The 26,536-nt window shown below is 43.1% G+C and overlaps 1 protein-coding gene across 6 annotated transcripts in view; it reads left to right on the top strand.

Annotated features, from left to right (window-relative positions):
- The first annotated feature begins 258 nt into the window (after positions 1-258).
- MACROD2 (mono-ADP ribosylhydrolase 2) overlaps positions 259-26,536 on the top strand; it is an 842,889-nt gene continuing 816,611 nt past the window's right edge. For 4 of the 6 annotated variants that reach the window (XM_084203115.1, XM_084203114.1, XM_084203118.1 and 1 more), the window contains exons 1-3: positions 259-489; positions 4,355-4,471; positions 23,334-23,441. In XM_084203115.1, coding sequence (XP_084059241.1) covers positions 444-489; positions 4,355-4,471; positions 23,334-23,441 — 271 coding nt within the window. In that variant the 5' untranslated portion in view covers positions 259-443. Of the gene's footprint in view, positions 490-4,354; positions 4,472-22,287; positions 22,369-23,333; positions 23,442-26,536 lie in introns of those variants that run through there. The other 2 variants (XM_084203116.1, XM_084203119.1) reach the window with 2 other exon arrangements.

The following is a 26,536-nucleotide window of genomic DNA, read 5'->3' as shown; positions in this document are numbered from 1 at the left end:
CGCCCGCTCCCTCCCTCGCTGTCGCCCCGCGGGGGCTCCGAGCGCCAGCGCCGCGCAGAGCACGCAGTGTCGCACCCAAGCACCCGCCACGCCGTGTCCCCGCACCACACACTCCCCCGGATCCCGCCGGCACCGCGCTCAAGGCTCCTCCTGGTCGGTGCGGGAGGAGGAGGAGGCGGCTGCTGAGCGGCGGCTGCCGGAGCCAACGGGCGGCGGGGAGCGGGGCGGGCGCTGCGGGGGTGTCGGGGTAGAGCGAGGCGTGACCCGGCTGACGGGCACCGTGCGGCGGGCGCGGAGCCGGACTCGGACCCGGCGGGATCGGCGGCGGCAGCGGCGGCGCGGGGCGTCGGTATCGCTCGGCTCTGGCTCTGGCGCGGCGTCTCCTCCACCCCCTCGTGAGCCTGGGGAACCTGCAGCTCAAAGCCGCCGCCAGCCACACCACCATGTACCCCGGCAACAAGCGGAAAAAGCTGTGGCGGGAGGAGAAAGGTATTACCGCCCTTCCCGGTGGCCGGGCCCGCTTCTCCCGCCTTTAAGCCCACGTTGAGCCGGGAGGGAGCGAGGGAAGGGCGGGGGGTGGTCCCGGTGCCTCCGGGGGGTGTCCGGCAGCGCTTGCCGCCGGCCGCGGCTGAGGGGACGGGGTGGGGAAGGGGGAACTCCGTGTTCTCTGCGCTCGTCCTGGGCTCTCCTGGCCGAAGCAGCCTTCATGGCAGCCCGGGCGTGCGGGAATTGGGGATGTTCCTCTCACACCTCGGCGTATCCGTGAGGAGCGGAGCCCCGGGGCGGAGGGAGGGCGGTAAACAACCCCTCTCCGGAGGGCTGCCCGCCCCCAAGTCACCTTGTGGGAGTGTGTCAGGCCGAAAAGTTGGGCACATGCTCTCGAAAGGTGCTTTTTCTCCTTTCAGAGGGTTTGTTTTCTGAGGAGAAGCGTGGTTTATTGGGATCATTGGTGTAATCAGGTTGGATTCTAGCGTCGTTCAGCCGGGGTGGAATGTTTGGGGTATGGGAGTCTCAGAGCGCCCCTACGTCCCATCTCTTCACCTATGTATGGAGTTTTATGTATATTTTAAGGACCCCGACCTGTGTGTTCTCAATTTATAAAGCCTCTAAGCCAAACTCCAGAGCATGAAGACTATGGGCCAAGCATTTGATGCGCTTTGTTTGAACTTTGTATTGATCCGGGGAGAACAGTGTAAAAATTAAGAAAAAATTCACAGAGTGGAAGTGCAACGTTTCTATCTGTGAGGAGGAGAGCTTCTTGCCCGGTGTGTTCCAAAAAATGTACTAATAGATGAGGAGAGGAAGAAATACCTATGAGAGGGTCATATTTTAAGTTCTCTGTTTTCCTTCCATCACCCTTGTGATTGTGTTTCAAGCTAAGAGGGCTGAAGACCAGTTCAGTGAACAGGATTCGAGTGCACATTTCTAAGGAAAAATTGTTAAAGAAATGAACTTATTTTTCTGTAGGGTAGTCGCTCCTGTCAAACTCCTCTCAAATGAAGTGAGTCTTTTTCTTTCAAACCATCTCACAATCCATGTTTCTGTAGTAAAGGTGAGGCAACAAATTTCTACCTGGCCGAAGTTTCTGTTTTCAGTAAAGAAAGTGCAGTAAAATTGTCTCAAGCATTGTTTATGTGTGATCAATTACAACTGACTTTTCCCTGAATGCTGCATGTTTCACCTTTGAAAAATACAAGGGGCAGATGGGGGAAAGTTACTGGTAGGCTCTAGTGAATATTATTATTACTCCCACTTGTCTATTTCAGCTCTGTTACTGTCTGTGTGAATTCATAGCCTGGCAGGTGAACTCAAACCATTAGTAAGGAGGGCAGAGTGGAGGGCCTGGAAGCTGGAGCTGCTGTGACACACTTTTGGTGTCTCAGTCTGTTACGAGGATGGTGGTCTCCATCAGCATGGGGATGTTAGTGAATGCCAATCAGTGCTGCTGAAGGTTTTCAATCCAGGATGCATTTTTGAGTGCTAGCTGGCTACAACTCCCTGTCTTTTTGCCCAGTGACAACGAAGAGCATTTGCCAGTCTTCTGCTCCAGTAACTGTTCCAGCACCATGCTGATGTTGGCCCCGAGTACACTGAGTGAGGAGGGCAGAAAAAGCTTCTCTCTTCATTGCTGGCATTGCCCTTCAGTTTTTAGCCCTGTTGGACTGTTCTTATCAAGTACCTTGTTTACTAGAGAGAAAAACTACAGGAGCCCAACTTCCTTCCTTCTTACCCAGTCAGTACTTTGGAAATCAAATCTTGTCAGGTCTGCCTTCACCTCTCACAAGCACCCCTGAACCCCTGCAAAGCTGGCTGTGCTCACTGGCTCTGCTCTTCCCATGAAGAGTGCTGTTGCTCTCAGCCTTTTGTACTCTGAAGCACTTCTTAAAATGAAAAAAAGCACTGATTGCTGAATATTGAGTTCAAACCCATTGACAATACGCTTGCTTTTCTTAATTACTTTCTTGGTAATTAAGGCTTGGTCCACATCCTCTCAGGGGAGTTCTTCCATGAGGACAGCTGAAACAGAGCAGGAGCAGGAGTGGAGGTGATTTCAGAGCCTTAGACACAGGACTGGGCTGCCTGCAAACTTCCCAAGTTTCTGCCACAGGCAGAAAACTGCTTGCAGTGAAGGCTGTTGGGAGCATCCTCAGGGAGGTTTGTAAGACTCAATTTAAGTTCTTGCTGCTGACTCACACAGCAAGCTTTTGTAAAACCTTCCTGTAGAGAAAAACTTGTGTTTTGAAGGCACAGGACTGACTGTGTCGCCTCTTCAGCAAAAGGCACCTAGAGTGGCTCTGTTTGTCAGTCCCTCAAAACTGACACACTCTCTCAAGTCTGCCCACCTGGAGGACTTCCAGTGTGCATGTCACATACTTGGAGTTTCCTATGCCTGGAGCTTGGGATGGGTACCCAGCTGTGACCCTCATCAGTCAGTTCTAATGGCAGGTGTAAATATCCCACTGAGGTACCAGGCTGAATAAGGAGAGAGAAATGTTTTTGTCAACAGAAGAAATTGGTAATGCTGTCAAAAAAAACCAAAATGAACTTATTTTGTTAAGGAAGGCTGTGCTCAAAACTTGCCTTATTAGACTGTGCTGACTGCAGACTATGTAATTAGGAAACTTTATTTTGAAGAAACACGAACCCAAGACCAGACCCCAGTGATTTTCTCTCTTGGTTTTTAAAGATTTGATCTGAGAAGCAGTTTCTGTGTTCATGTTTTGCTGCTTCTACTTGGGATGAAAATGTTCTTTTTATGTCTGCCTAGTCCTTTCTGTAAAATGCAAATAATATAGGTCTAGCTTTTCCCCACACCCCTAAAAGTTCTCCAGTTATTGAAGGGCATTTATTACTGATTAACATGTCAAGAAAAACTGTTAGTGTGGTTAAAGTAGCAGAGTGCTACTGGTAAAAACAGACTGAGAAATTTGAGTAGAGTATGGATGTCATGATGTTCTCTACTCGTCTTTTTCTTTTCTCCTCTTCTTTTGGGAGGGGAAAAAGCTCTTCATCTTGTGCTAAGCTAACACTAAGCTTGATGAGGTAGGGAGAGAAAAGAGGATGTGACTGCAAAAATGAGCTGAAGTGCCGGGGTTGCTTGCAGTTTTGGGTCATTGGGATGGCTTTTTTTTTTCTGTAAAAGTCCATTTATAGCAGGGTCTGAAGAAGAGTGAAGTGGGCAGCTGCTGTCATACTTGTGCAATGTTTGAGGGTTTACTTTTCACTAAACATCTGAAAAAAGAGGTGGTGACGTTCTCAGTAGAAAACAAAACAACTGTCCGTATGTATTTTAGTGTGGTAACCAGGTGTGTCCTATTAATATTCAAATGAAAATCTCTGAAGCTAAACTTGCCTTTTTTACCCAGACACCTAGCAATTGACAAAACATTTTCTGTAGCTCTGATCTCTTTTGTTATGTAGTAGCATTTTATTAATTTCCCATCATGTTCCCTGCCTTTACTTGAACTTTTGTTTCTTTGGGTTCTGGTTTACAAATGCAAAACCTAAGGAACAGACTTTCATACCTGAAAATTCCCTATAAAACAATTCCCTACAAATTCTCTGATACAGGAATTAAAGTGGCAGGAAGAAGCAGCACAGTAGTGATGTGGGGAGGAAGCCTGGGCAGCCCAGAGTGTGGGGAAGAGGTTTTAACTTAACTGGGATAGCCAGAAACAGGCGTGTGCAGCTGTACAGATGCACCATGGTCAGCTCCTGTTGTAACTCACTGCATCACTCATGCTTGGTCCCCTCAATTTCATTCCTCAAGGGCAGTGCATTGGTCACTGTGGCTCATATGCAACAATGTATGAAAGCTTGCAAAACTTTTCTTATTTCTCTTTCCCCTGAACAGAGCGTTTGCTGAAGATGACCTTGGAAGAAAGACGCAAAGAGTACTTGGGGGATTATGTTGCTTTAAAGACTATTCCAACATGGATGGAAGACTTAAAAAGTAAGAGTGAAAGTGATGGTAAGTAAAGTGGGGGAGTCTTAAAATATAGAGCACTCTGTTTTCTCAGTCTGAAGTTAGTTCTAGGAAGGACAAGATTTAGAACCTGTGTTGTTTTCAACCGTGATAGCCTAAAATTGGGACAGGGGTGAAAAAAAGCCAACAAGATTTCTTAAAGTCTCACTGGTGTCCCAGAACTCTGTTGGTATCCCCAGATGGAGTCACTAATCCTTAAATCTGTGAAATAGGTCTTCTCTGCATGAGTCTTAGTTTGCAGATACTCCAGCAGTCAGCCATGCCTAAACTTACTGAGCATAATGATATGGGGAATCTGGGCAAAACTGCTGCAGGTGACCCAAAAGCAGAGGGTAAGTGTGCAAGTTGAGTTATTTTCTAAGAATCCAGAAACTGGAAAAGATGGGGCCTCCCTTATGTTGGGTCCTGCCTGCTTTCTTGGGCTGAGGAGCATCAGTCTGGCCAGGATTAACTCCAATTTCCTTAGCATGTGCAGCCTTATCATGGTTGTGATCACCAGCGGAGTTGTCTAAATACTTGCAGTGAGAACTAACCAAAAATGTGAATTCTGTTTGCTTACAGACTTCTCTACTCTGCAGGTATTTCTGTAACAGTGCCTTGTTCTTTGTCTAGTTCCCTTTCATTCACACAAGGATATGAAGGAATAGGGATGGCTTCTGAGCTGCTTTCTTCCTCCTCTTCTTTTTTTTTTTTTTTTTTTGCTGTGTCTTGCTATCCTACTTGACTGAAGCTTGTGGTTTTTTTGAAGGAGTATCTAACTGTGAGATCTGAAGTGCTTCCTGCCTCTGCAGATATAGGACTAATTTTCTGACCCTTTTGTTATCATTAAAGGCAAATACTGGCCTGGGTGAAGAGGTGTGTGGAGTAACCTCATGGCTGCAGGTGAACATGGTTTTAATGGTGATAGTTCAGGTGAAATGAGACCTGGAGCTGATCAGCTGTTTTTAAACTGGCAGGCTTTAGCACTTATTTTAGCACAATCTGAAGGAGCTCACAGATTTTCAGATGTCCTTGTCAAAAGCAGCTATTACTACTGTCTGTTCCTAAAAGCATCTGGAATAATTTTCGAAGGGAAAATATGTCAAGAGATTGCTGAGCTCTTCAGCCCTGCTGAGTAGCTGTATTACATCAGTACCCATAGACCTCCCTTTCTCCCATTTGAGTAGGTCATTTATATCTTGCAACATCAGAAAGCCTCTCCATCTAGAAAACAAAGGCTGCATAAAAATAAAAAAGAGTACCTGACTTCTTGCAGGTTGATTTTGGAGGCCTGTGGTAGGTGGGAATATACAGTATAGCATGTGGTTTAACTGGGAGTCTCTTTATCCCTCCTAGCCCAAAGTATGTTTTTTTTATTTTCAGCTACTCTCAGATTCTCTCTAAAGCACTGAAATTCACAGATGTTGCATTACTTGGGCTGCTGAAAGTGACAAGGTGTGGATTTACGTTGTGATTGCTGTTACACTTCACAGAAGCAAAATGTCAGTTTCTAATACGTGGGTATTGAATCATGGCAGTGGTGAATTTATTTCCTTGTAGCTGCTCTTGCATTCCTTCTGTTAGTACCCAGTACACTGCAAAAAATGCTGGAAGGCAAAAGTTGTGCTGGAACACTTCTCTGCTAGTTGAAGGTTTTGTTTTAGTGTATGTTCAAGAGAAAATATCCATAGTCACTCTTTTTCTTTGATGTATTTGTTGTAAGTAAGCCATGTGTAATAGTGAACTTCTGGAAGGTTGGGCTGCTGAAATGCTTCCACATTTCAACTGATTAGGACAATTAAAAGAAATATGTGTATTAATGTGACTGTTACTGCCTCTGTTTCAAACTTTATTTCTCTTAAATGTTGACACCATTCTGATGGTATCAAGTGTGTCTAAAAGCTGTCTTTTTGAGATGAGTTACAGAAAAACTAGAATTTAAATCTTATTGCTGATGAGAACTTTAGCTCTGTTTCGTGGGACATACAGAGGGCAACAGGTACAGCCTGAATGAGATTCTGGAGAGAGCAAGGGAAGCCCCAGGTGTGATGGAATTGGTGACAATCTGTCAATGCCATGTTCAGGTTCTGGTATTTCCTTCAAATGAAAGGTGGCTGCTTGCACTGACAAATGGAAGGGGTCTGAAGGAGGGTGGTGGTAAAAATAAAATCTTCTGTGTATTTATCAAGCCAAAACAGAAACTGATGGGGAATTTGGAAAAAATTCTTTACAATTCACTCCCAATACCATATACAGTAAAAAAAAACAAGATTGATTAGTAAAGCATAGAGTGGCTGTTCAGGGAGAGTGATGAGGAGAAATCAAGAAAACAACCAAGAACAAATCAAGTGAAGCAGTCACAATCAATCAGCTGCTGGAGTAAGAAGCTGTAGGAGAAGGGCAGAGCATCTGAGCTGGCAGCCATCCCCATGGACACTCAGTACTCAACTGGTGTTCAGTACTGCACAAGTTTTTGTACTGGCTGTTAGGAAAAACTGCGTGTACAATGTAAAACCTTCACAGTGCCTGTTTTTAAATGTGAATGACTCACTGGAGGGTGCTGGGAGTTCCAGTTAGGCATCCATTTTTATCTGTAAGTCTAATGGCAGATTATTAAAAAGTCTGTATGCAGAGTGATGCAAACTGAAGTGACCTAAGAGGTTCATATTGGGAAGGATCCAATCTCACTGCCAGGGCACTTCATGGGTGCTCTTTACTGGCAAATTGGAAGAACATACCTTAGTTTGTGGAAGAAAGCTTTTCCCTGTCCCTCTTCTGCCCTTTGATAGAAGTTGTGTTCAGAACTGAATTCTGAAGAAAATCAGCAAAGCTTGGTGGAAGTTAAACGTTTTGGTGAGGATGAAAGTCTTTGTCATAGAGCAACATAACAGAGGGATGCACATCTATGTAAAGGCTCCTGAGGAGTGAAGTTACTGAATACTGAGTGGCAGCTGGCAAAGGCTTTGTCTCTTTGTAGCAGCAAAGTTATTAAAAAATATTTGGAAGTTCAAAGAGGCAGTACCTTTTAAAATGCTCTGCTGTGACTAAAAAAAAACCCAAACCTACATTTTTTTACTGGTCTCCTATGGACAGGACTAGCCATAAGAAATTAGGTTGGTGTATGTTTGCATGGAATTTGGTCACTGTTTGTTAAGTCTTGGTTTTGGGAAGAGGGTGGCACAAAGTGGAATGCAAAGACTAAGCTTGGTGCCCACTTTTCTGCACTAAGGGAAGCAATCTGATGTGGGTATGTTCCTTTCCAGAAGGGCTGTGCTGTCAACAGCCCTGATTTTTGGTGTGCTGCTTGCCAGGCTGCACAGGTGGATCTCAGAGATGGGTTGTTGCAGCAGTGGAAGGAAAAGGGACAGTCAGTGACAAATGGCCCTCTTTAATGTCAAGAGGAGATGGTAGGAAGACAAAACTTCTGTTCTTGAAGTAGTCCTGTAAATATAAGCTTTCTCTGGTTTAACTGTTTATTAAGGAAATGAGGAGTTGCCCACTTTGGAAACAAAGAATGAGCTTGCCAAAGAGGGCTGGATAGTGTGAGATAGTGTGAATATACTGTAAGGTATCGTTCTCCCCGCTTGTTATCCTTCAGACAGACCAAAAGAACATACATCTCATCTGTTTTCTCACGTACATTGAAACACAGCGTCTTCCTGACAACATGTGAATAATGAACTTGTTTTATGAAGTTTTGGAATTTATATCCCTGTGTTTCGAAGCTATTTATTATATACTACTGTGTTAGGCACTCATCTTGTACTGCAACTGGAGCTAATGTTGCCCAATTCATTAAATGCCACCATGCAGACTAACAACTAGAGTGTGTTTTGAAGTTAAATACATGTATTAGCTTTTTATTTGGTACACACTAATTCCTGAAGATATCTGTACTCTGCAGTGGTGAATTTGAGAGATGACTTCTGAAAACTTTTCTGGAAAGCTTTTTTAAAAATCAGGGTCTTGGGAATTTTGTTGTCATTGAGATTTGTGTGTCACTGGTAGAAAAACATTTTGTTGTATTAATTAGGTAATTCAGAAAATGGAATAAGTGATATTGTTTAACTCCAGGCCGCTGATAGTCCTGCTGACTCTCACAGCCCTGGAATTCATTGGTATGACAGTGATGCCAAGAAAACAGCACATTCAGGTCGTGGCTTAAAGATCTTTGCTGGTGGTTAAGAACTGCTTTTCATAAGATGAAATTTAAATGGAAGGGCATGATAACTGAGTTTATTTTTATTTAAGGTTAAATTAGACAAAAGGTCTGCAGTCCTTTTAAACAAGTCTTGAAATACGTTTAGATGTTTTGGCAGTCTCTGAATCTTTTTAATCTGCTATTTTTAAAGAAAATGATATGGCTCAAACTATTCAAATTAATCTAATACTGAGGGTTTTATGTATAATCATAAGGTTTGGATTTAATAAAAGCATTGTTGTACTATCAATGTGTAGCTTCTAAATATTCACAGTGGGTTGGCACAAGATTACAGAGACAAAGCTTGTAGATGAGCCAATCCAAATGCTGCATGGTGAAAAGAAAATGTGTAGTAACACTGAGCTCTGACCAGCATTTCTTGAGATGGGTAACTAACACAAGTAACTCTCCAGTATCTCCATGCAGCCCTGCTAGATATGAATATCTGTCCTGCAGGAACTAGGAGACAAGGTGATGAGTATTAAACAGACTTTGGAAAGTGACATTCCTGCTAAGCTGCAGTAAAATTCACATCTCTCTAAACCACTCAATATTATCAATGATTTATACGGAAAAAGAAATTATGTTCAGAGATTGTTAGACCAGTTTGACAATCACAAGATCTGTAGGTAAGAGCTGTGTGAAACCTGTGTGTTTCAAGGCCATTCCCCCACCAAAAATCCAAGTCCATCAGCTCTCATTGTGATTTTTTTCTTACAATGACTGTAAAAACTGTCTTTATAACAGATTCTTAGCTGTGGCAAGGATGAAAGTGAATTGAGACAGCTTCATGTAATTTTTTGCTATTTTGTTCCAAAAAAAAAAAAAAAAGCTTTTGCTAGTGAAACTCTTGGTTTGAGGAAGTTCAGAGTGCAGCAGTTTTTCTGCTGAGTACACACAGAAAACAGCAATGACTTGTGTGCCCCCATTCAGGGTCTCCTCTATTACCTGTGGCCCTCAGTGTGAATTCCAGCTTCGCCTAAACTTATGCTGTATTCAGTTTTGTCCTTACTTTTCATGCATTCATGGCATACCACTGTTATTCATGCTAAACATCTTATCACAAGGTCTCTTCAAGACTGGTGTGTTTAAGGTTAGAAAACTGTGTCTCTTAGATGCACATGGAGAGCACTGCTTATTAATTGCTGTGTATAATAGCTGGGGGAGCACCGTGAAAAAACTAACAACTCTGGTTTCTGTGAATTGTGTGAGGATTATGGTAATTAAGTATTTTGAATACTTGTGAAATTAACATGCTTTTTGAGGACATGGCTGAAAATGTGTTTGCTCAGTTCTGCTCTCTGTCCATGTTATATGCATATTAAGGAAGCAGCAAAGGAATTAGAGGGGTAACAAGGGCAAACCATGTTTGCAGCTTCTTAGTCTGTGCTGGAGGTGTCCAGGAGTCTGTGTGCCCATGGCATAATGTGGAGTAACTTCAAGGCTGAGTTGGTATTTGTTTGGCTGCAGCAGATATCCCAGGCTGTCAGGGCAGGAGAGTGTAACCAGAGCCCTGTGTGCTCAGCTTTGCTCAGGCTCTTGGCTGCCCTTTCAGGATGTGTCCTGACCAGATACAAAGCTGCAGAGTGGTGCAAATCTGACCATGTGATCTGGTGACCCCACACACCCTTCTGGCTCTCCCAATACATGCTTTGGGTATTGATTTCCAAAGATAGACTTGTACAGTACAGAGATGGGAATAACCCTTTGTTGAGGTTTAATCTAGTTTGGTTTTTAGTTAAGGAAAAAAATCCATGAGCCACGGAAGTGATTCCCTGTAAGGACCTTGGCGGGTTCCTTTGGACCTGACAGAACCAATCAACTGGCTAGTCTTAAATATTGACACCCTGTTAAATCACTTTAAGAGAGCTGAATATACCTCTGTCAAATGACATTTAAAGATGAACAAGCCTCAGGAAAAACTCTCTGGCTTCTGGCCTTTGAGCAGGTAACTGGATGCTGGCCGGGCCAGGCCAGGAGGAGAATGAGGAGATGCCTTAGTCTTGGGCTGAAATTCTCTTGTAAGGCTATGGTGAAGATATAACTGATACACCAGAGGTTTTTTCATGGAATGCTTTGGGGGGATGTAGCATTCTAGCCGTAGCAATGAGCAGAAGCACCAGTGTTGAAGCAAGCAGATGTTGAAGTAGCTGTGATCTAACGAGGAGCTTGAACAGAGAGAGATGAGAAACCTTGCTCCAGGGGTAGAAGAAGAAAACCTCTGTTCCCAGAGGTAAGAGAACTTTTATTTCTATACTGGAGCAGCTTATCCTTAAAATTGAACCCCAATAAGCTCAGGTGGCCCATGGTGGTAGTTGTGGGAAGACTGCCAAAACAAGGGAGGGACTTCATGATTGCAGATTTCTGGGCAGCTGCTATTTGTCAAAATTAAAACCACGAGAGAGCTGTTTCTTGTGGAAAAGTCTCCATGGCATGGCAGGAGAGACTCTAAGTGAACTGAACTAAGATTATTTTTTAAGTAGTAAACTGACTGAAAATAACAAATTTTTCTCTTTACATTGTCAGTAGAAAAAAAAAGTTGGGGGAGAAGTGGTCTGAATGTTTATTCTGAATTGTTACTATTTCTTCTCTTTTGCCTCTGTTAATGAAATTTTCTTTATACCCTTCAAAGTTTTGAGCTTTCTTTGCTCTCCTCCTAATCCTTACCTTGCAGCAGAAAATGAGTAAATAATTCTAGCGGGTGCACTTATGTTTGGCCAGCGCTAGATGCAGTGCAGTAACTGGTGCATTGGCCAGGAAACTCAGATTGGTGAACCTAAACCACTACACTCTTCAGGTGCAAGTTTACTTGAGCTTAAACTGAGCAATCATCTTTGTGTGTGTGTGTGTGTTTGCTCCTGGAGGTGAATCATCTCTAGTTAGTGATATCTGTGATGTGAGTAGGTAAATCAGTGTGTTTAGTGTAAGGGGTGGAGGGAAACTACAGTAAACAACAAGACTGAAGATGTATTCAGTTAACCTCTGGTGAGCTTCATGTGAGTAACCTTTATAGGATGGATTAGCTGCCAAAGAGATGGTGCTTGTTTTACAGTTTGCATTAGAGTGTTTTTGGGAAAACCAAAAAGGTTTCTTGCTTTCAGCAAGTAGGAGATGATGATTATTAAAAAGTTCAGGTCTGTTTACAGAGATTAAGAACACAAAATCCAGTGTAGCTAATCCTCTCTCTAAGAAAGTAAATCACTTGTCTTTGATGTAATTAAGATGATGACTTCTCTTTAAGCTGCTGCTCTGTGACTTTTTTAACGAGGTAACTTCCATACAGCATTAAGCTTATACAAGTCCTGGATAGAATTATTATTTTGTGGCTCTTCTGCATGCAGCTGGGAGAGCTCTCTTATCTGCAGTGTCAGACAGCTCCTTGAGGGGCAAAAGTTAACCATAGGAAAGGATGCTGTTCTCAACAGCAAATTGATAAACTGGTGTCCTTATTGAGGCTCTGCAAGCTCTTGGTGGGTTTTAGAGAGGGATAATAGGTGGATACAAAGGGAAGTTAGGTGCATCTTTGCCAGAAAGAACAGTTTTAATGTTTAATTACTAGTGGCATGAATCTTGACCAGATTAATAATTTTCAAGCTTCTGTCCTGTGCAATATGGGAAGCAATCCTTTTTTTTTTGTAGCTGCTGAATGTCACTGCACTGAAGTTTTGTACAGAGGTCCCTAAGGAAGTACTTAGTAGAGTTAGGAAGTCAAGATGATGCAGTGTGCTGTCAGCTGGCAGGCTCATTCTGGGTGTGAGGGAGGATGGCTTCAGCAGCAGTGGTGCTTTAACTTGGGATGTGCTGTTCCTCAGAAAGTGCTGAGAAAAACTGTAGGTTCCAGCTTGGAGTATTTTGGTGGCTGACTTGAGTAAGATAATTTAACATATATAACCTGTTACTTTTTAAGGTATTTAGGCTTCTGCCTTTTTTTCGATTATTATTTTTTTTCCATTCTTTTTATATATAAGGGTGAGCTTCTTTTGAGTATGGGGGATTGCAGGCTCAAACCCCCAAATTAATGTATTGCTCTACAAAGACAATTTCACTAAGTCATCTAGCTTTTCTCAGCATGGTAGCTTGGCTAGTGCCCTAATCTGTAATTTGTGATGGGTTGTGGCATATGTCCTCACAGTCTTTTGCAGACAGATGTGAGCCAGTGTGCCAGCCTGATTAGAAGCCATGTGCCTATGATTAGGTTGAGGCCAAAACCAAGCTGTTAAATTGTACCCTTGTCATGGCTCACTTACATGGATCTGTTGCCTGACTTTGTGCCTTTAAGATATTTTCAAATGCAGGTGGAAAAAGCTGATGTCCTTCTGCAGAATATGGAGCCCTCTTTTCATTAGACAGGTAGAGACTGGTATGGCTTGGTTTAATTTGATGTAGCTTAGATATGACAAATATTTATGAAGGTGCTGAACTATTGGCTCAACTAGGATTTGCTTCCTGGCTCTTCATAATTAGTGATTACACAGGGTAGACCACCCAACTCTGGGTGAGGGAGGCTTGCTACAAGTTTGAAAACTAACCTCACACTCAAAGTAATGATGCTGCTTTAACTCCCTTGATGGGATTGGGGGGTCACTGATGCCCTTTGAACCCACCAAGCTCTCTGTTTGGATCATGTTTACTAACTTTCATGTGTAGCTATATTTGCTTTATGGACAGTTGAACACTTGATTACACATGTGTTAAAAACCCAGTCACTGGACATAACATAAGCCTGGCTTCCCTTTTTTGATTCAGTATTCTCTTTTTTTTTATTCAGATGCCCTTTTTTGATTCATTTCTACATGCTCAGCATGAAGAAATGTTTCTTAACAAGCCAACAAGGGTCTGAATAATTGTAGTGTAGAATCATAGGATTGTTAAGTTTCCAAAAGACCTCTAAGTTCATTGAATCCAACCATTAAATGGTAGTAGTTACTCTGTGAAGTGATCAGTGGCTTTCTCCATGTGAGGACATCTGGCTGATGTGTCTTTGGAAAACAAGTTGAGAGAAAATTTCTCAGCCCTGTAGGAAGTGCTGCTTATTTTTTTTAATGCCCAGAAAATGCTCTTCTGTGCTGGAGAGAAGGCTTAACAATCCAGTAGAAAGACGTTAAATTTGGATTTTGCACAGCTTTAAAAACCATTGAAATGATATTGTGAAGTATTTTCTATTTCAATGTACAGTGTGAAGGAGAAGCATAATGTTTGTGCACAGAGATTGTCCTGAGACTTGCAGGCTATTGCATGTTGACTTGGCATGTTTGCAGAAATGTGTCACAAGGGCCTTCCCCAACGTTTTCACTTTTTTGTTTTGGGATGGGATGCTAGAGAATGCACATGTTAGAAAATGAAGCCTCTCAGCCTTGTGCTGATGTAGCCAATACGTTTATTTCTGAGAGTGGAAGTAGCAAGCACCTTTGCACTAATAGCTTCCCTGGGAGCTGGTCATCAAATGTTGTGTTGGAAAAGGCATCTCTAGAGGTTACCCAAAGGCTCCTGTCCAAAAGATGCAGTCTTTTGCATCTCTAATGCAGAGTAGGTATGAAGAAAGTGTAGATCTGAAGAAACTGGCTGCACCTCTGTTTTTCTTTAAAACATCTCTGTGTGTTATCCTGCCCATTGCTTTTCACAAAGGCTTGTTAATGCAATTATGGGCTTTTTTGATGGTCTCCTTGATATGACTGGTTAGACTGTAAAGGTGCTGCAAGTTCTGTGTTTTCCATTTGCTGCACAGGTAGTTGAAGTTCAGCCTGCACTGGATTTATTCTTGTGTGCTCAATGCAACCTTTTCTGTGGTAGGTACTCTACTGCTTGCCTACCCATGTACTGTGTGTTGCAGTGCTGTCCTTTGGTGGGATTTCCTAATGAATCTACATCCACTGAAAGCAAACCCCAGATTTCATGTTGCTGTCACTGAGAGTATGGGTCAGTCATATTTAAAGAAAAAGAGTTCCTTTTTGTTTTTTCCTATCTTTCTGCATTCTCACCAGTGTTCTTATAGGGGAAGGATTGTAAATGCACTGCAAATAACTAAATCCAGGAGAATAGGTGATGTACACGAATATTCTTATATTGACTTAAAGGCTTTGAGATTTGGTGTGTCTTTCATTTCTAGGTAGATATGTAGAAGAAGATCGAGCTAGATCTTTCTGCTGACTGCCAGTGAGTTTGTAAATTCTTGAGAGTTTATATTAATTTCCATTTTTTAAGTCCTTGAATGAAGCAAGCATGACTTGTAACACAAATGTGTAGTGGTAGAGTTGTCTTCAAATATTCGAAGTTCCCTCTGTCCCTTGCTGTTTGGGTTGAACCTCCAGTGTTCCTCAGTGTAGCAAATTACATCTGGTATCTCAGGGGTAGGGGAAAGAAAATGCTGCAAGGTAAGAGCTACCCCCAAGCCTAATATCTCCATGTTGAAAACATCACCTTTTGCACTTAGGTTTGAAAGATGGGTGTCTGCCAAGGAAGGGGGGAAGCTCCCTTGGAATGGAGACTATGACCTCCTTCCCTCCACATTATTATAACTTTGAAATTAAGGGGCTTTCACGCAAAGATATGGGAAAAGGAGTAATAGATCTTTACTAGTGTAGGGATAGTACAGGATACTAGTATAGGGATAACAAGGCCACAAACAACAACAGTGGCAGCAGCAGCACCAAACAGGATCACAAACCCATCCCCAGCCGCTCCCGGCGGCGGCGCTCTCCCCTCGGGTGCAGTTCCGCTCGCGGCCAGCGGGGGCGCTGCTGGCTCCCGGCCGTGCGGGGCAGGTGCGCTCGTTCCCGCCGCTCCTGCAGGGGGCGCCACGGCACGAGCTGGGCCGTGTTCCCCTCACGCCGCCATGGCGGGCGGGCCGGCGGAAGAGATGGGGAAAAAAGTTTCCTTTACAAACTCCCAGGGCAGCCAGTCCTGGTCTCCCTCCTGATAGCGTAATGAGCTGTAGCAGGAACCTTGGAAACAGCAAGCTGGAACGGCAGGGACGAGCAAAATCGTGGAATGGTAAAGGAGATTTGTTGGAAAGTGTGCGGCTGGGGTGTCCCGGCAGGCCGGGGGTGTGGGGCTGCAGTAGCAAAAAATCCAGGGCAATAGCAGGACAGCAGGGTTGGGCAGTGAGCCTGGCTCCTGGACACAGCTGGCTCCCTTAGAGGGTGAAGGGGCTCAGAGATCCTGGGATTTCCCCAGGGCATCTGGGCAGATGGTGAAATGTCCTTTGTTTAGTGAGGTCAGCTGTTAATAAGGCCCCAGCGCAATGGCCGCTCTTAAGAGCAGAACTCCGCTCATGGTAGGAGAAGGCAGAAAACAGAACCCTGCAGTGGTAGCAATTTTTTCCCACAGTGACTGCAGTCTGTTTCCCTTCCTAATGCCGAGAGCACAAGAGAAAGCTAGGAGCTGCACCCAACCCTTTCCCCCGGCCCAAATCTTGTGATACCTCTGCCCTTCGCGCAGACACCCCAAATAAAGAGAGAGAGTAGCCAGCTGCAACCCTCCCCTGAGCTTGGCAGCTTGTTTTGTGTCTCTCAAGTACCTGGTCATTTTTGTCTCCTAGCAACATATGGACAAAAATTCCCTGAGAGAAAGAACAAAAGGAAAAAATCCTAAACCCCAACCCTTACCTCCCCATCCCAATAGTAGAAAACTAAAGTTTGTACTCCCACCTGGTAAGTTGTCACTCTGTGTCAGGCAGAGAGGTTTTTGAATGACAATGCCATGAAATATTTGCCGATGGTTTTGCACAAGTTTCTTAGATTTCTGGTAGTAACATTTTATTTCCAATATTTACTTCAAGTACTACAAAAGCGTGTAATGCTCAACTAGAGAAGTCGTTGCTCAGCAGTGGTATAGAGAATTAAAAAAGCAGAAAATGTAGAATAAATTGTCTGACAGCTTAATTAGTTAATGAATGAATGAATTTGTGGTTCCCCACTATGAACTTATTTTAATCCTCCTTGATGTTGTATGTGCTCACCTATTTAAATGGGTTCTCACATTTTGGTAAATGAAAAGTAATTTTTTCCAGAAAAGTAATTTTTTTCCAGACAGTTTATAGAGGTGAGTGGATGAATGCTGCACTGCTGGTGGTATGTTTTGGATGAAGGCTCACAGTTACCCCAAGTCATACTGGATCAATTTGAACACACCGGGAATAGTTGTCTGAATGCTGTGATATTTCCAAAACAAAGCTTTTGGAGTGAGGGGATCTGCTTTGTCTTAGAAGGAATCTAGTGAAGCAGAATCACCTCTAGTCCTCTAGTTTTATAGACAAGTATCAACCTATCATGGGGCAGTGAGCAATGATCTAAAGCAGTGTCATATGCTTGTGTCTCCATTTCTGAACTTCCATTGTTAATTATGAACTCTTTGTAGTAGAGGAAGGTTATAAAGTAGGAATTGAGTTTGAGGCAATGCAGTGTAGTTCTTGCCTCCGTGTGACCTTGGCTGACCATTTGGTGCACTTCAGTACAACTCAGGCTGCCATTCACTGAGAAGAATCTGTATTGAAATTCTTGGTATCACTTGGAGTGAGGTACTGATAATCAGGCTTGGGCAAGAACTTACCAATACAATGTATCCAACTGCATTTTTATTCCACCATATCATTTCAAAGTCTGGGATACCTCTGAAAGTCCTCGTTATAAAACCAACCAAACAAGGCAGGGTTTCTTCACACAGACAAAGCACATCTCCTTCTGAGTCACAGCTGAACCAGCAGCCTTTTCTATGGACCCTATATCATGAAATCTCCACAACAGCTGGATGCTGACTCTCCAAGTAAACACACAAATACCCAAGGGTCTCAGCCTACTTATGTCTTTGCTGTCAATGTGCATGCTGCTGAAGTGAGAAGACTCTGATTTATGAATTGACAATTGCATGTCCCTGCAGATAAGGGTGCATCACAAATTAGAATTGGGAATGTATTCCTGTTCTTGTTCTCCTCGTTTGTTGTTACTCCTTTCTCAGACTTTGTTATTTGGTACTTTAGCTTTCCATACCAAGTCGTCTCTCAGTTTACAAAAACTTCATAAAAAAGGCAGGCTCCCTCCTTTCCTTCTACTTCTTTCTCTCCCAGACTTGAAGGGTTTTTTTGCCTCTCAGCTTTGTTATTTTGGGGATTTAGTGAGCTGTGTGGGATAGACTGAGAAAAAGGTTGTTTAAGGACTATGCAAGACCTTGTAACACAAGAAAATTGCATTTTGCATGAGTGTTGTGTGGGTTGTTCAGAGGGACTGGCTGTTTTGATCAATTCTCATGGTATGCCACTTCTTTTGTCTGTAATGTGTAAATGTCTTCAATGGCTCCCATTTAAATGTGGCTGAAAAGTCAAGGCTCACACTTAGAACCTTGTTTGAGGGCTGCTGTAGCCCTATCACTATGTTAAACCTGGCCTGAGTGAGCAAGCTTGGGGCTTTTTGTCATAGTTGTACAGGACTGAGTCATAGCCCCTCAGATGGGGGATATTTCATGCCTTGAATAGGAGATACCATGACCTCCTGACCTGGAAGATGGGGCAAAGTGTGACCTCAGGAAGTTGGTCAGTGGTGCAGAGCTGGGAAGTGTAGTTTATGCACCAGATAAGCCACAGAGATGATTAAAACATAGTAAGGGGAGCATCTCCTGTGCCTGGAGAGACTGAGAGAGCTCAAGTTTAAACTGAAGAAGAGATACCCCAGATGGAATCTGATCAGTGTTTGTAAACATAGAGTATAAAAGAGATCTCTCCAGACTCATCTCTGTGGTACACAGTGACAGGACAATGTCACTGACATATTTTGTGAAAATCCTTTTGCTAGGATTTTTCTCCTGAGAAGCTGAGAGGCCTCAGAAACAAAATGTAAACAATAATTATCTGATGGCTTATGGAATGTGCTCTGGAGATGGTTTACCAACAGGTGCATCTTTGATTGGTCTCATGTGAATTGTTTTTAATTAATGGCCAATGACAGCCAGCTGTGTCAGGCTCTCTGAGTCTGTCACGAGATTTTATTATATTAAATCAGCCTTCTTAAACATGGAGTCAAGATCCTCATCTCTTCCCTCGTCCTGGGGACCCTCAAACACCACAGGACAAGAGGTAGAAGGCACAAGTTGAGAGAGGAAATTCTTTCTGAGCATTAAAAAAAAAAGCTACACACATACTGTTAGGGTAACTGAACACTGGAACTGGTTACTTGGAGAGGTTGTGGAATCTCTGTCTTTGGAGATATTTTAAATTCAGCTGGGACAGGATCCTGGACAACTTGCTCTGGGTGACTTGATCACTAGAGGTGCCACCCAGCCACATCCATTCTGTGATTCACAGTGTCTGTCTCTGGAGTTTGGTACTTGGCTGTAGTCCTCAGCTAATCCAATTATGCCACTTGGTAATTAGCTGAAACAGACCATATTGGCAGAGTGTGCAGCTAGGGAGAAGGTGTTGGTGTTCATCATCAAGTGCTTTTGACTTGCATGTTGTGTGCATTTTTGGCTGGGTAGAAAGTGATTTGTCTGCAGCAGATGTTTCTTCCTTGTGCTCAGGTTCTGATCTCGTTTAAGTCCAAGAAGTGATAGAGCAAATCTGTACTACAAATTTGAAGTAGTACAGTACATCTGTGAGTGCTTTTCCCCTGGTGATGGAACATATGGAAATGATGCTTATCTTGATTTAGATAAGCAATTGCCTTTCCTATACAATCATCCACGCTTAGTAGGAGTAGAAGCAGACACAAAATATTGCAGGTCTTAGAATCTGTCTTTTTTAATGCTCTATAAGCCTATGCAGAAACAAATGGAATAGAAATTCTATTAGATGTGAGATTAGTAATTGCTAATAGTTCATCATTTGTAGTTTGTACAGGAAACTTGTGGAAACAAAGCCTGAAGTAAAAAAAAAAAAAAAAAGGCACTGAAGGGAAAAAGCACAGAGTGTGTAGCAGAATCGCTCCAGGGTCAGATGCGCTGCTCCTAAGGCTCGCTCATCTCCTTTGTGTTTTCAGCAACCCAAGAAAAGTGGTTTAGTGTTCCAGTCAAGTATTTGCTGAGGATTCTTCTTGGAAGGGCTGCCTCTTGTCTGGGGATAATATGATTCTTGTCCCTTGCTCAGGTTCTTTTTCCAGATTCCTTAGAGAAGCCTTCCTTGTGGGGATACATCTCTACTAGTAGCTATTGTAGCAAGGATGAGGTAGTGGGCAGACTTATTTCTGTTGAATTTGGAATTAATTTACTTCTTTCAGCTGTGGATTCTAAAGTTGACTAGAAATGACGGAACTCTGCTATTTTCAGCTTTTTTTACTTGCAATCCAGTCTGCTACTTGTTTTTATGAACTTGAAGAGAAATGTGTCATGTTACTTGTTCAACAAACTTCCTTATAACAGTGTGAGTCTGTGAGCCTCGCTGCCGTCAGTCCTTCTCACTTCTCTCTTTGATTTCTTCTCTTACTGGCCTTTGCTCATAGAGTGCCAAGAGACTTTTGCTTTGCCATAGGTATCACTTTATACTATGAGGCTTTGGTACCTATTTTTATTACTTTGTATGTGCTCTACTCTTTCATTAATAGTCGTTTTAAAATGCAAATGTAGTAATTTTTTTTTGTAGTAAACTCTTCAAACTGTAGGTTTTTCTCTTCCCTTTAGTGGTAAGGTCTTTGGTATTGCTGTAGGAATTGCTGTAATTGGATGCTTGAGACCTGCTTTAAAGTGTATTAGACTTTAGAACTCTGGCTATTTGAGCAGTGATTGAGTTTCAGGGCTGATTTTCCAGTACTGTAGGTTTGTGCCGTCCTTGTCCATTGCACCAGCTGAGTACGTTTATGTCCTGGGTGGGGGCTCCCTCTAGTGAGATGTTCTGACAGTCCCTTATTCACTTGGTTCAGATGAACTTTACCCGTTTTCTTTTCAAGTGCGGTTTTTGCAGACTCAATCTAATGCATTTTTCTACCTTTGTGTAAGCTGTAAAGGCCCTTTGCCTTACAAATGATCTGGAAGGATTTGTAAACAAGCTGAGGGCTAGGACTGCCTATTTTCTCTATTTGGTGTGAAGAGCTCAGGTAATCAACCTCATCCTACTTCAAGCTGTGGTTCTGTGGACTCTGAGATCTTTTGTACATGACTGAAGGACCAAAGGATCATGTAGGAGGAAGAGCTACATTAATTGGATTGTATAGGTAGAGGGGTAGAAAATGACTGCTGGATGTAGAGGGGAAAAAGTGGGGGTGGGACACTAATGCTCAACTGTTTCTAGTGAAGATTTTCGTCTGTAATGTATTACTGAGGCTGGGGCAGAGGAGACGAGGGGAGGACCTACAGCAGTGTTGCCACTTTTTTGTGTTATCAGTAATAGCCTAAACCCGCACATTTTGGAAAGGATGTACCAGGATCAACTCCAACCTTTGTGAGCGTGTATGCAGGGATGATTTAGTGACCATTGACTTCATTTTCTCATAAGAGTAACAATCAACTTGTTTGCAAGACTAAAGCTAAACAGAAATAAAAGCTGTCTTATTGAATAATTAATATTAATAATAATGAAATCTGTATGAGTAATCTTGCAGTACGCTGCTCCATTTGCCTAGCAGGTGTTGTTTTCTCCGTCAGAGAAAAGCGCTGCCTCCTCGTCTAAGTCCTTCCACACTTTGCTGTTCCTTCCCCTCTGGAGCACGTCCCGCTGCAGGCAGCGTTGGCGCAGGTGCCTCAGGAAGCCCTTGATGGAGGCAGAGTTTTCCTTCTGGCAGCCGATCAGCTCCTCACTGAGGGGGGAGCAGTCAACCAGGCAGCAGGTCCTTGGCCAGGCTGAGCATGTCCAGTTCTTCTCCTGGGAGACACAGGGCAGGGAGCACTGTGAGAGGGGCAGAGGGGCTGCAGGGGGCTGGGACCCCTGGGCTCTCCTGGGGAATCTGGGGCCTGCCTGGGCTGCCCCAGGCTGCAGGTTGTGTGGAGAGGATGTCAGGAAAGTTCTGTCTTGTTCTGGTGGCTCAGCCTGTCCTTGTTTCCTCCTGGGAGGAAGGGGGCTGAGCCCCACCTCTGCTTCTGGGCTGGGGCACGGGGAAGAGGCCGAGGACCCTTGGTGCCCGCCCGGGCTTTCCTCTGCGCAGGGCTGGCACTCCTGCTCACCCTGCGCGCTGTGGCTGCCGGCCCCTGGCACCGTCCCAGCTGCCCGGTGCCCGTGGCTCACCTCTCTCCGCTGCCTCTCGGCTTTCCTGCGGAGGCTGCGGCCCAGGCAGAGCGCGGCGAGCAGCAGGGACAGGGCGAGGAAGGTGCAGCAGTGCGGCCGCACGGGCCACGGGCCGGCAGTGCCAGCGACCGGCTGCTGCGCGTCCTGGGCCGGCACGGGCAGCCGGGCCGCGCTCCCGGTGGGACAGCTGAGAGCTCTGGGCGTGCTGGCGAGCAGCGAGGCCACGCAGAGCCCCAGGAGCAGGGAGAGCCCCGGGCGGAGCATGGCACAGCCGCCCCAGGAGCTGCCGCCTCTGGCCTGACCCTGAGCTGAGCTGTGCCCACGGGCTCTGTGCAAGGGGCTGGCATCAGCTGCGATGTCACAAGGCTGTTGCCTGGCAGCCAGAGGCTGGGAATGTCAAAGCAAGGCCAGGCCAGAGGGTCTGAGCATGTGGCTGTCTCAGCCTGCTGTTCAGTCTTGCCACTGTGGGTCGGGACTCAGGAACTTGGGGAAGTGCTCTCTGGTGCTCAGGAAAGAATTTCTGACATGTCCGAGTTGGTATTCTTGAGTTGATGGAAATGGAGGGTAAGACTAGAGGAGCAAATTTGTTTGGACTGCTTCTACTTTCTCACTAAATACTGAAGACTCTTTTTGCTTTTCAACAAACTCTACTTGTTTTGACGATTTGAGACAAATAGATGAACTCAAGCTTCTTGAGACTTGTGTTAGAAAGAATTAAAAAAAAAAGTAATAGTAAATTGAATTTCATAATCTTCCCTCCTCAGTTAATTTCTGGTGATGTGTATGTCTAACTTGGTGAAGCTTTGGGCAGTATGGTTGTGCAAGAGTTTGAGGTAACTGAGCTGTTCTGTAGAGTGAATTGGATATAAATAAAGTGATCTCAAGACTTTACAGGAATAAGGGACCGCCTGTGTTAACATTATTTAGTAACAAATCTGTTGCAAGCTGGTGTATGTTGTCTTCACCACCTGTGTCCTCCTAGTTGAGCAATTTAAGGTGACAAAGCTCCAAGTTTAAAATTTACGTTTTTTTTCAGGCTTGTTGTCTTGCTACATGTCTTCAGAAGTTGTTCTGAATTTTGGAGCTGTTGGCAAATGATGTGCTTGTGTATTTTTGTACTCACTTGGTATAATTCTGGATTGGAGAAACTATTACTCTGGTTAGGAGGTTAATCCTAATTCCTCAATTTGTTTTTGCAATTTACACCCTTATGATTACCAAATAAAGTTACTTAATGGATCTCACTCCAAAAATATGTATGTTTCTACAGTTTTGTAACCAAACGGTATGTGGCTAAGGATTCAGTGCTTCCCACTAGCTTGTATTTGGAAACAAGTAACAAGCCAGCAGCATGATATTAGGGCAGTGCTGGTGTCTCTGTGGGTTACCGCTGCCCTCTCGAGGTGAAACCGAAAGATACTGCAGTCTGGCAGGAGTCGTGTGGCCGTACTGCTGCCTGTTCAGGGCTTGTTAACAATGACCTTGGAGCCACACTTATAACCTGGTTTTTCTGCTTTCTTGGCTTGTAGGTGAAAACGCTAAAGAAGATCTGCAAGGGAAGAAAAGTCTGAGTGAGAAAGTTTCTCTCTATAGAGGTGACATTACACTGCTTGAGGTTGATGCCATCGTTAATGCTGGTAGGTGGTTAAATATTTTATGTAGCTATGTCTTGAAAATCCTTTACAGCTCCATGGTACAAGTGTGAACTCTGAAAAGTTGCCTAAAACTGGTGAGTACTGTGGAAATCTGTTGAAAATATGGCTTTTCCCCCAGTTCGTTCATATTGTATCTGTTCATCCTGTGTGCACTTACTGTGGCAGGGATTATTGTGAAACTTTTCTAGCAGGATCACTGTGAAAAAAATAATGATCTTTTGACTGAATTTGGTTTGACACTTCACACTTTGCATTGTAGAAGGCTCATTTTTGTTACTAAGCTAACGCAGTACATTCCAGTCTGCTTTTACAAATCGAGCCACTTGTTGGCTAGGTAGTGTGACAATTTTAACGACAAGGTGGTAGGAAAACAGAATTTTGTTTATGTGGTTTTCATATTTGCTTTCTTGTTGGGAGGTTGTATGTTTCAAGTTTTTGGCCATGATCTACAGAGTTTTAAGTGTTTAAGTACCTCTTCTTGCTCTGTGACCGTGTCTCCATGCGTGCAGTCGAGGTGAAGAACCATATGTAGCATCTTGTGACAAAAAGAGGGAAATGCCTGTGCAACTAATTAATTAGTGTATTAGATTATAGTTAAGTAGGTAAGTTTTTCGGCAAAAAACCAATGGGAAGGTTCACCCCTACACAAATGCTCATAGCCAAATCTTGCCTGCATTCTCCACTCCAAAAACAATGTGTGGTTTGTGTGTCCTGAGGCTGAAAAATTTTTCCCCCTAGTCCTTGAGTGGCACTGATTAATTTTCAAGAACTAATTTTGGTGGTATTCGTTTATTGGAAGGAAATGTGCTGCAGTATCTTCTGTGTGATGGAATTGAGTTCAGAGATTCCCAGGGCTGTAATGGCTGAAATGGATGTGTTTGCTTATCAGGAAAATGCCGTGTGGAGTTACTGGTTCACGTCTGCAAAGAGCACAGGAATGTTTGCTCACACAGTGTAGAGGGTAGTGAACAGACTCTCTTTGGCTGTTTGATTGTATGACATCCCACTTTACCAGAGGACATCTGCTAATGGGTTTTGTGAAGTACAGATGGAATTCTTAGCCATTTCAAAATACATTTTTGCATTCCAACTACTGAGGCTGGTATTCCCATGCAAAAAAATTTAATTCATCTTCTAGTTTACTGATGCAGAAAAGCTTTCCTAATTAACAAACAATACAGTAGCATCCATGTAACATGATCCTCCCCTCACTGTGTTGCCAAGGCCTCTGAAACTTGAATATTTTAATATTTTTTCCTCATTCTTTTTTTAAGAGGATTTTTCCAGTCGTGCCTTTGCTGACTTCCTTACTTTATTGCTTTACAGTAAGTCAATATTAGCATACTTTCCACCTTTTATATTTAGCTTCTCTTTGTTCATAGGCCTCCCTTCAATTACAGGCTGGAACTAGTTACGGATTAGCTTTAGAATAGGAATACTTCACTTTTCTTGATTTAAATCCCCCTTTAATTATCCTGAAAGGTCCAAAAAAGCTATATCCCAAACTGCAAATGATATTATCTGCCTATAAACCGATTATCTGCCTGCCATCCTTGTGAGAAACGCCTCTCTCTGAGGAGAAAAGAATAAAGACTCAAATCAACACATATTGATATGCAATTTTGAGAAATGGTTTTAAAACTACTCAGAGCAAACTGAGGCTGAAAGACCTAAAGAGGGACAAAACACACTGAAAGTATCTAGAAAGCTTAGTTGTTTCTGCTCTTGTCTTTTGTAAATTGAATTTGGGCTTAAACGGAGATTCAGATTAGATGTTGGCAAAGCTACTTATTGATTGGAACATGTTTATACAGTGGTACTTTGGTGTATCAGATGGAAACAAAACAGCAGTCCAGGGCCAGGGCATTGGTACAGGTGGATTTTTAAGATTCTTCTAACTGATTATTAACCTTCTATAGCTCCTAAAAGGCATAATATGTTACTATTATGAGATATTAATAAGTTTAGGTTAAAATACTAACCTACAGTCACTTTGGAAAAACCATATGCTCTTTATATGTCAGTGCGGTAATTAAATCTAAGCCTTTGATCTGCTGAGGATAGCTGGAAAGCTACATGAGGAAGGTGTTTTGGGTCAAGATCCATATTATTTATGCAAAACATCTGCTGTTCCAGGATTCCTTTTAAATCCAACAGTTTCACTGAAATTGTAGCGTCTCTCAGATGGTATCTAAACCCATGTTTCTGCACCATATGATGCTTTTGCAAAGAACTCCATTGTTTTTTCTTCTGCAGCTGAAGTTATCCAAGCCTCAAAGACATAAAGCAGTAAGTAGCCACAGTACCAATTTCTGTATGTAAGTTGAATTAAATGCAGCCTGCTGAATATGGAAGAGGAGATAGAACTTGCACAGATGTACCTCCAAAAAAACCCTTTTTATACTTAATGCCTTTTGACTACCCCAAAAGTTAATGATTGACTCCCTCCTATCTGTTGCAAGCCCTGGCTTAGGAAGAAGAGATCCTCTGCAGACTTTCTCTGTGAAGTTAGAAATACTATTAACTGTCTCCTGTAATAAATAGTTTAAAATACAGCAAGTCATATCCAAGTTGAAGCCACAGGAAGATACAGGTTGAATGTTTATATTGACTTACGCGAAGATCTAAACATGCTTGAAGTAAAGGGAATGGTCTGGTAAATTCTGGGGCTGTGAAAGGGTTCCAGGTGGTTCAGATTGTCTCCAGATTTGTATGCAAATATACTGGCCAAAAAAAAGTGTATTCTCAAATATTTAAGGAAGAAATGAAACATAAATTAATATAAATGGTGATCTTATATAGCTAAATATCAGGATATCATTGATGAGCGCTGCTGCAAAAGGATCCTTTTTTATCCTAGACTTTTAGCAGACAAACTGAATGTTGCTTACTTTCCAAAAATATCTTATGTATAGTTTGCTCATTCTCAAAAGAACCACATCAAAACAGCCTCTTTGAAATCTTTCAAGACTAGAGTGAGGAACTGACATGCATTGTGAGAGAGAAAGGAGCTGAAAAAATGAGTTGATGTGTGATTTTTCTAAAATTGATGTCAATTATCTACCCCTGTAAATGTC

Source organism: Fringilla coelebs (genome assembly GCF_963513975.1).
Source record: "Fringilla coelebs genome assembly, chromosome: 3".
NCBI classification, from domain to species: Eukaryota; Metazoa; Chordata; class Aves; order Passeriformes; family Fringillidae; genus Fringilla; species Fringilla coelebs.
The sequence above is the reverse complement of the archived record's forward strand: the minus strand, read 5'-3'. Positions and strand labels throughout refer to the sequence as shown.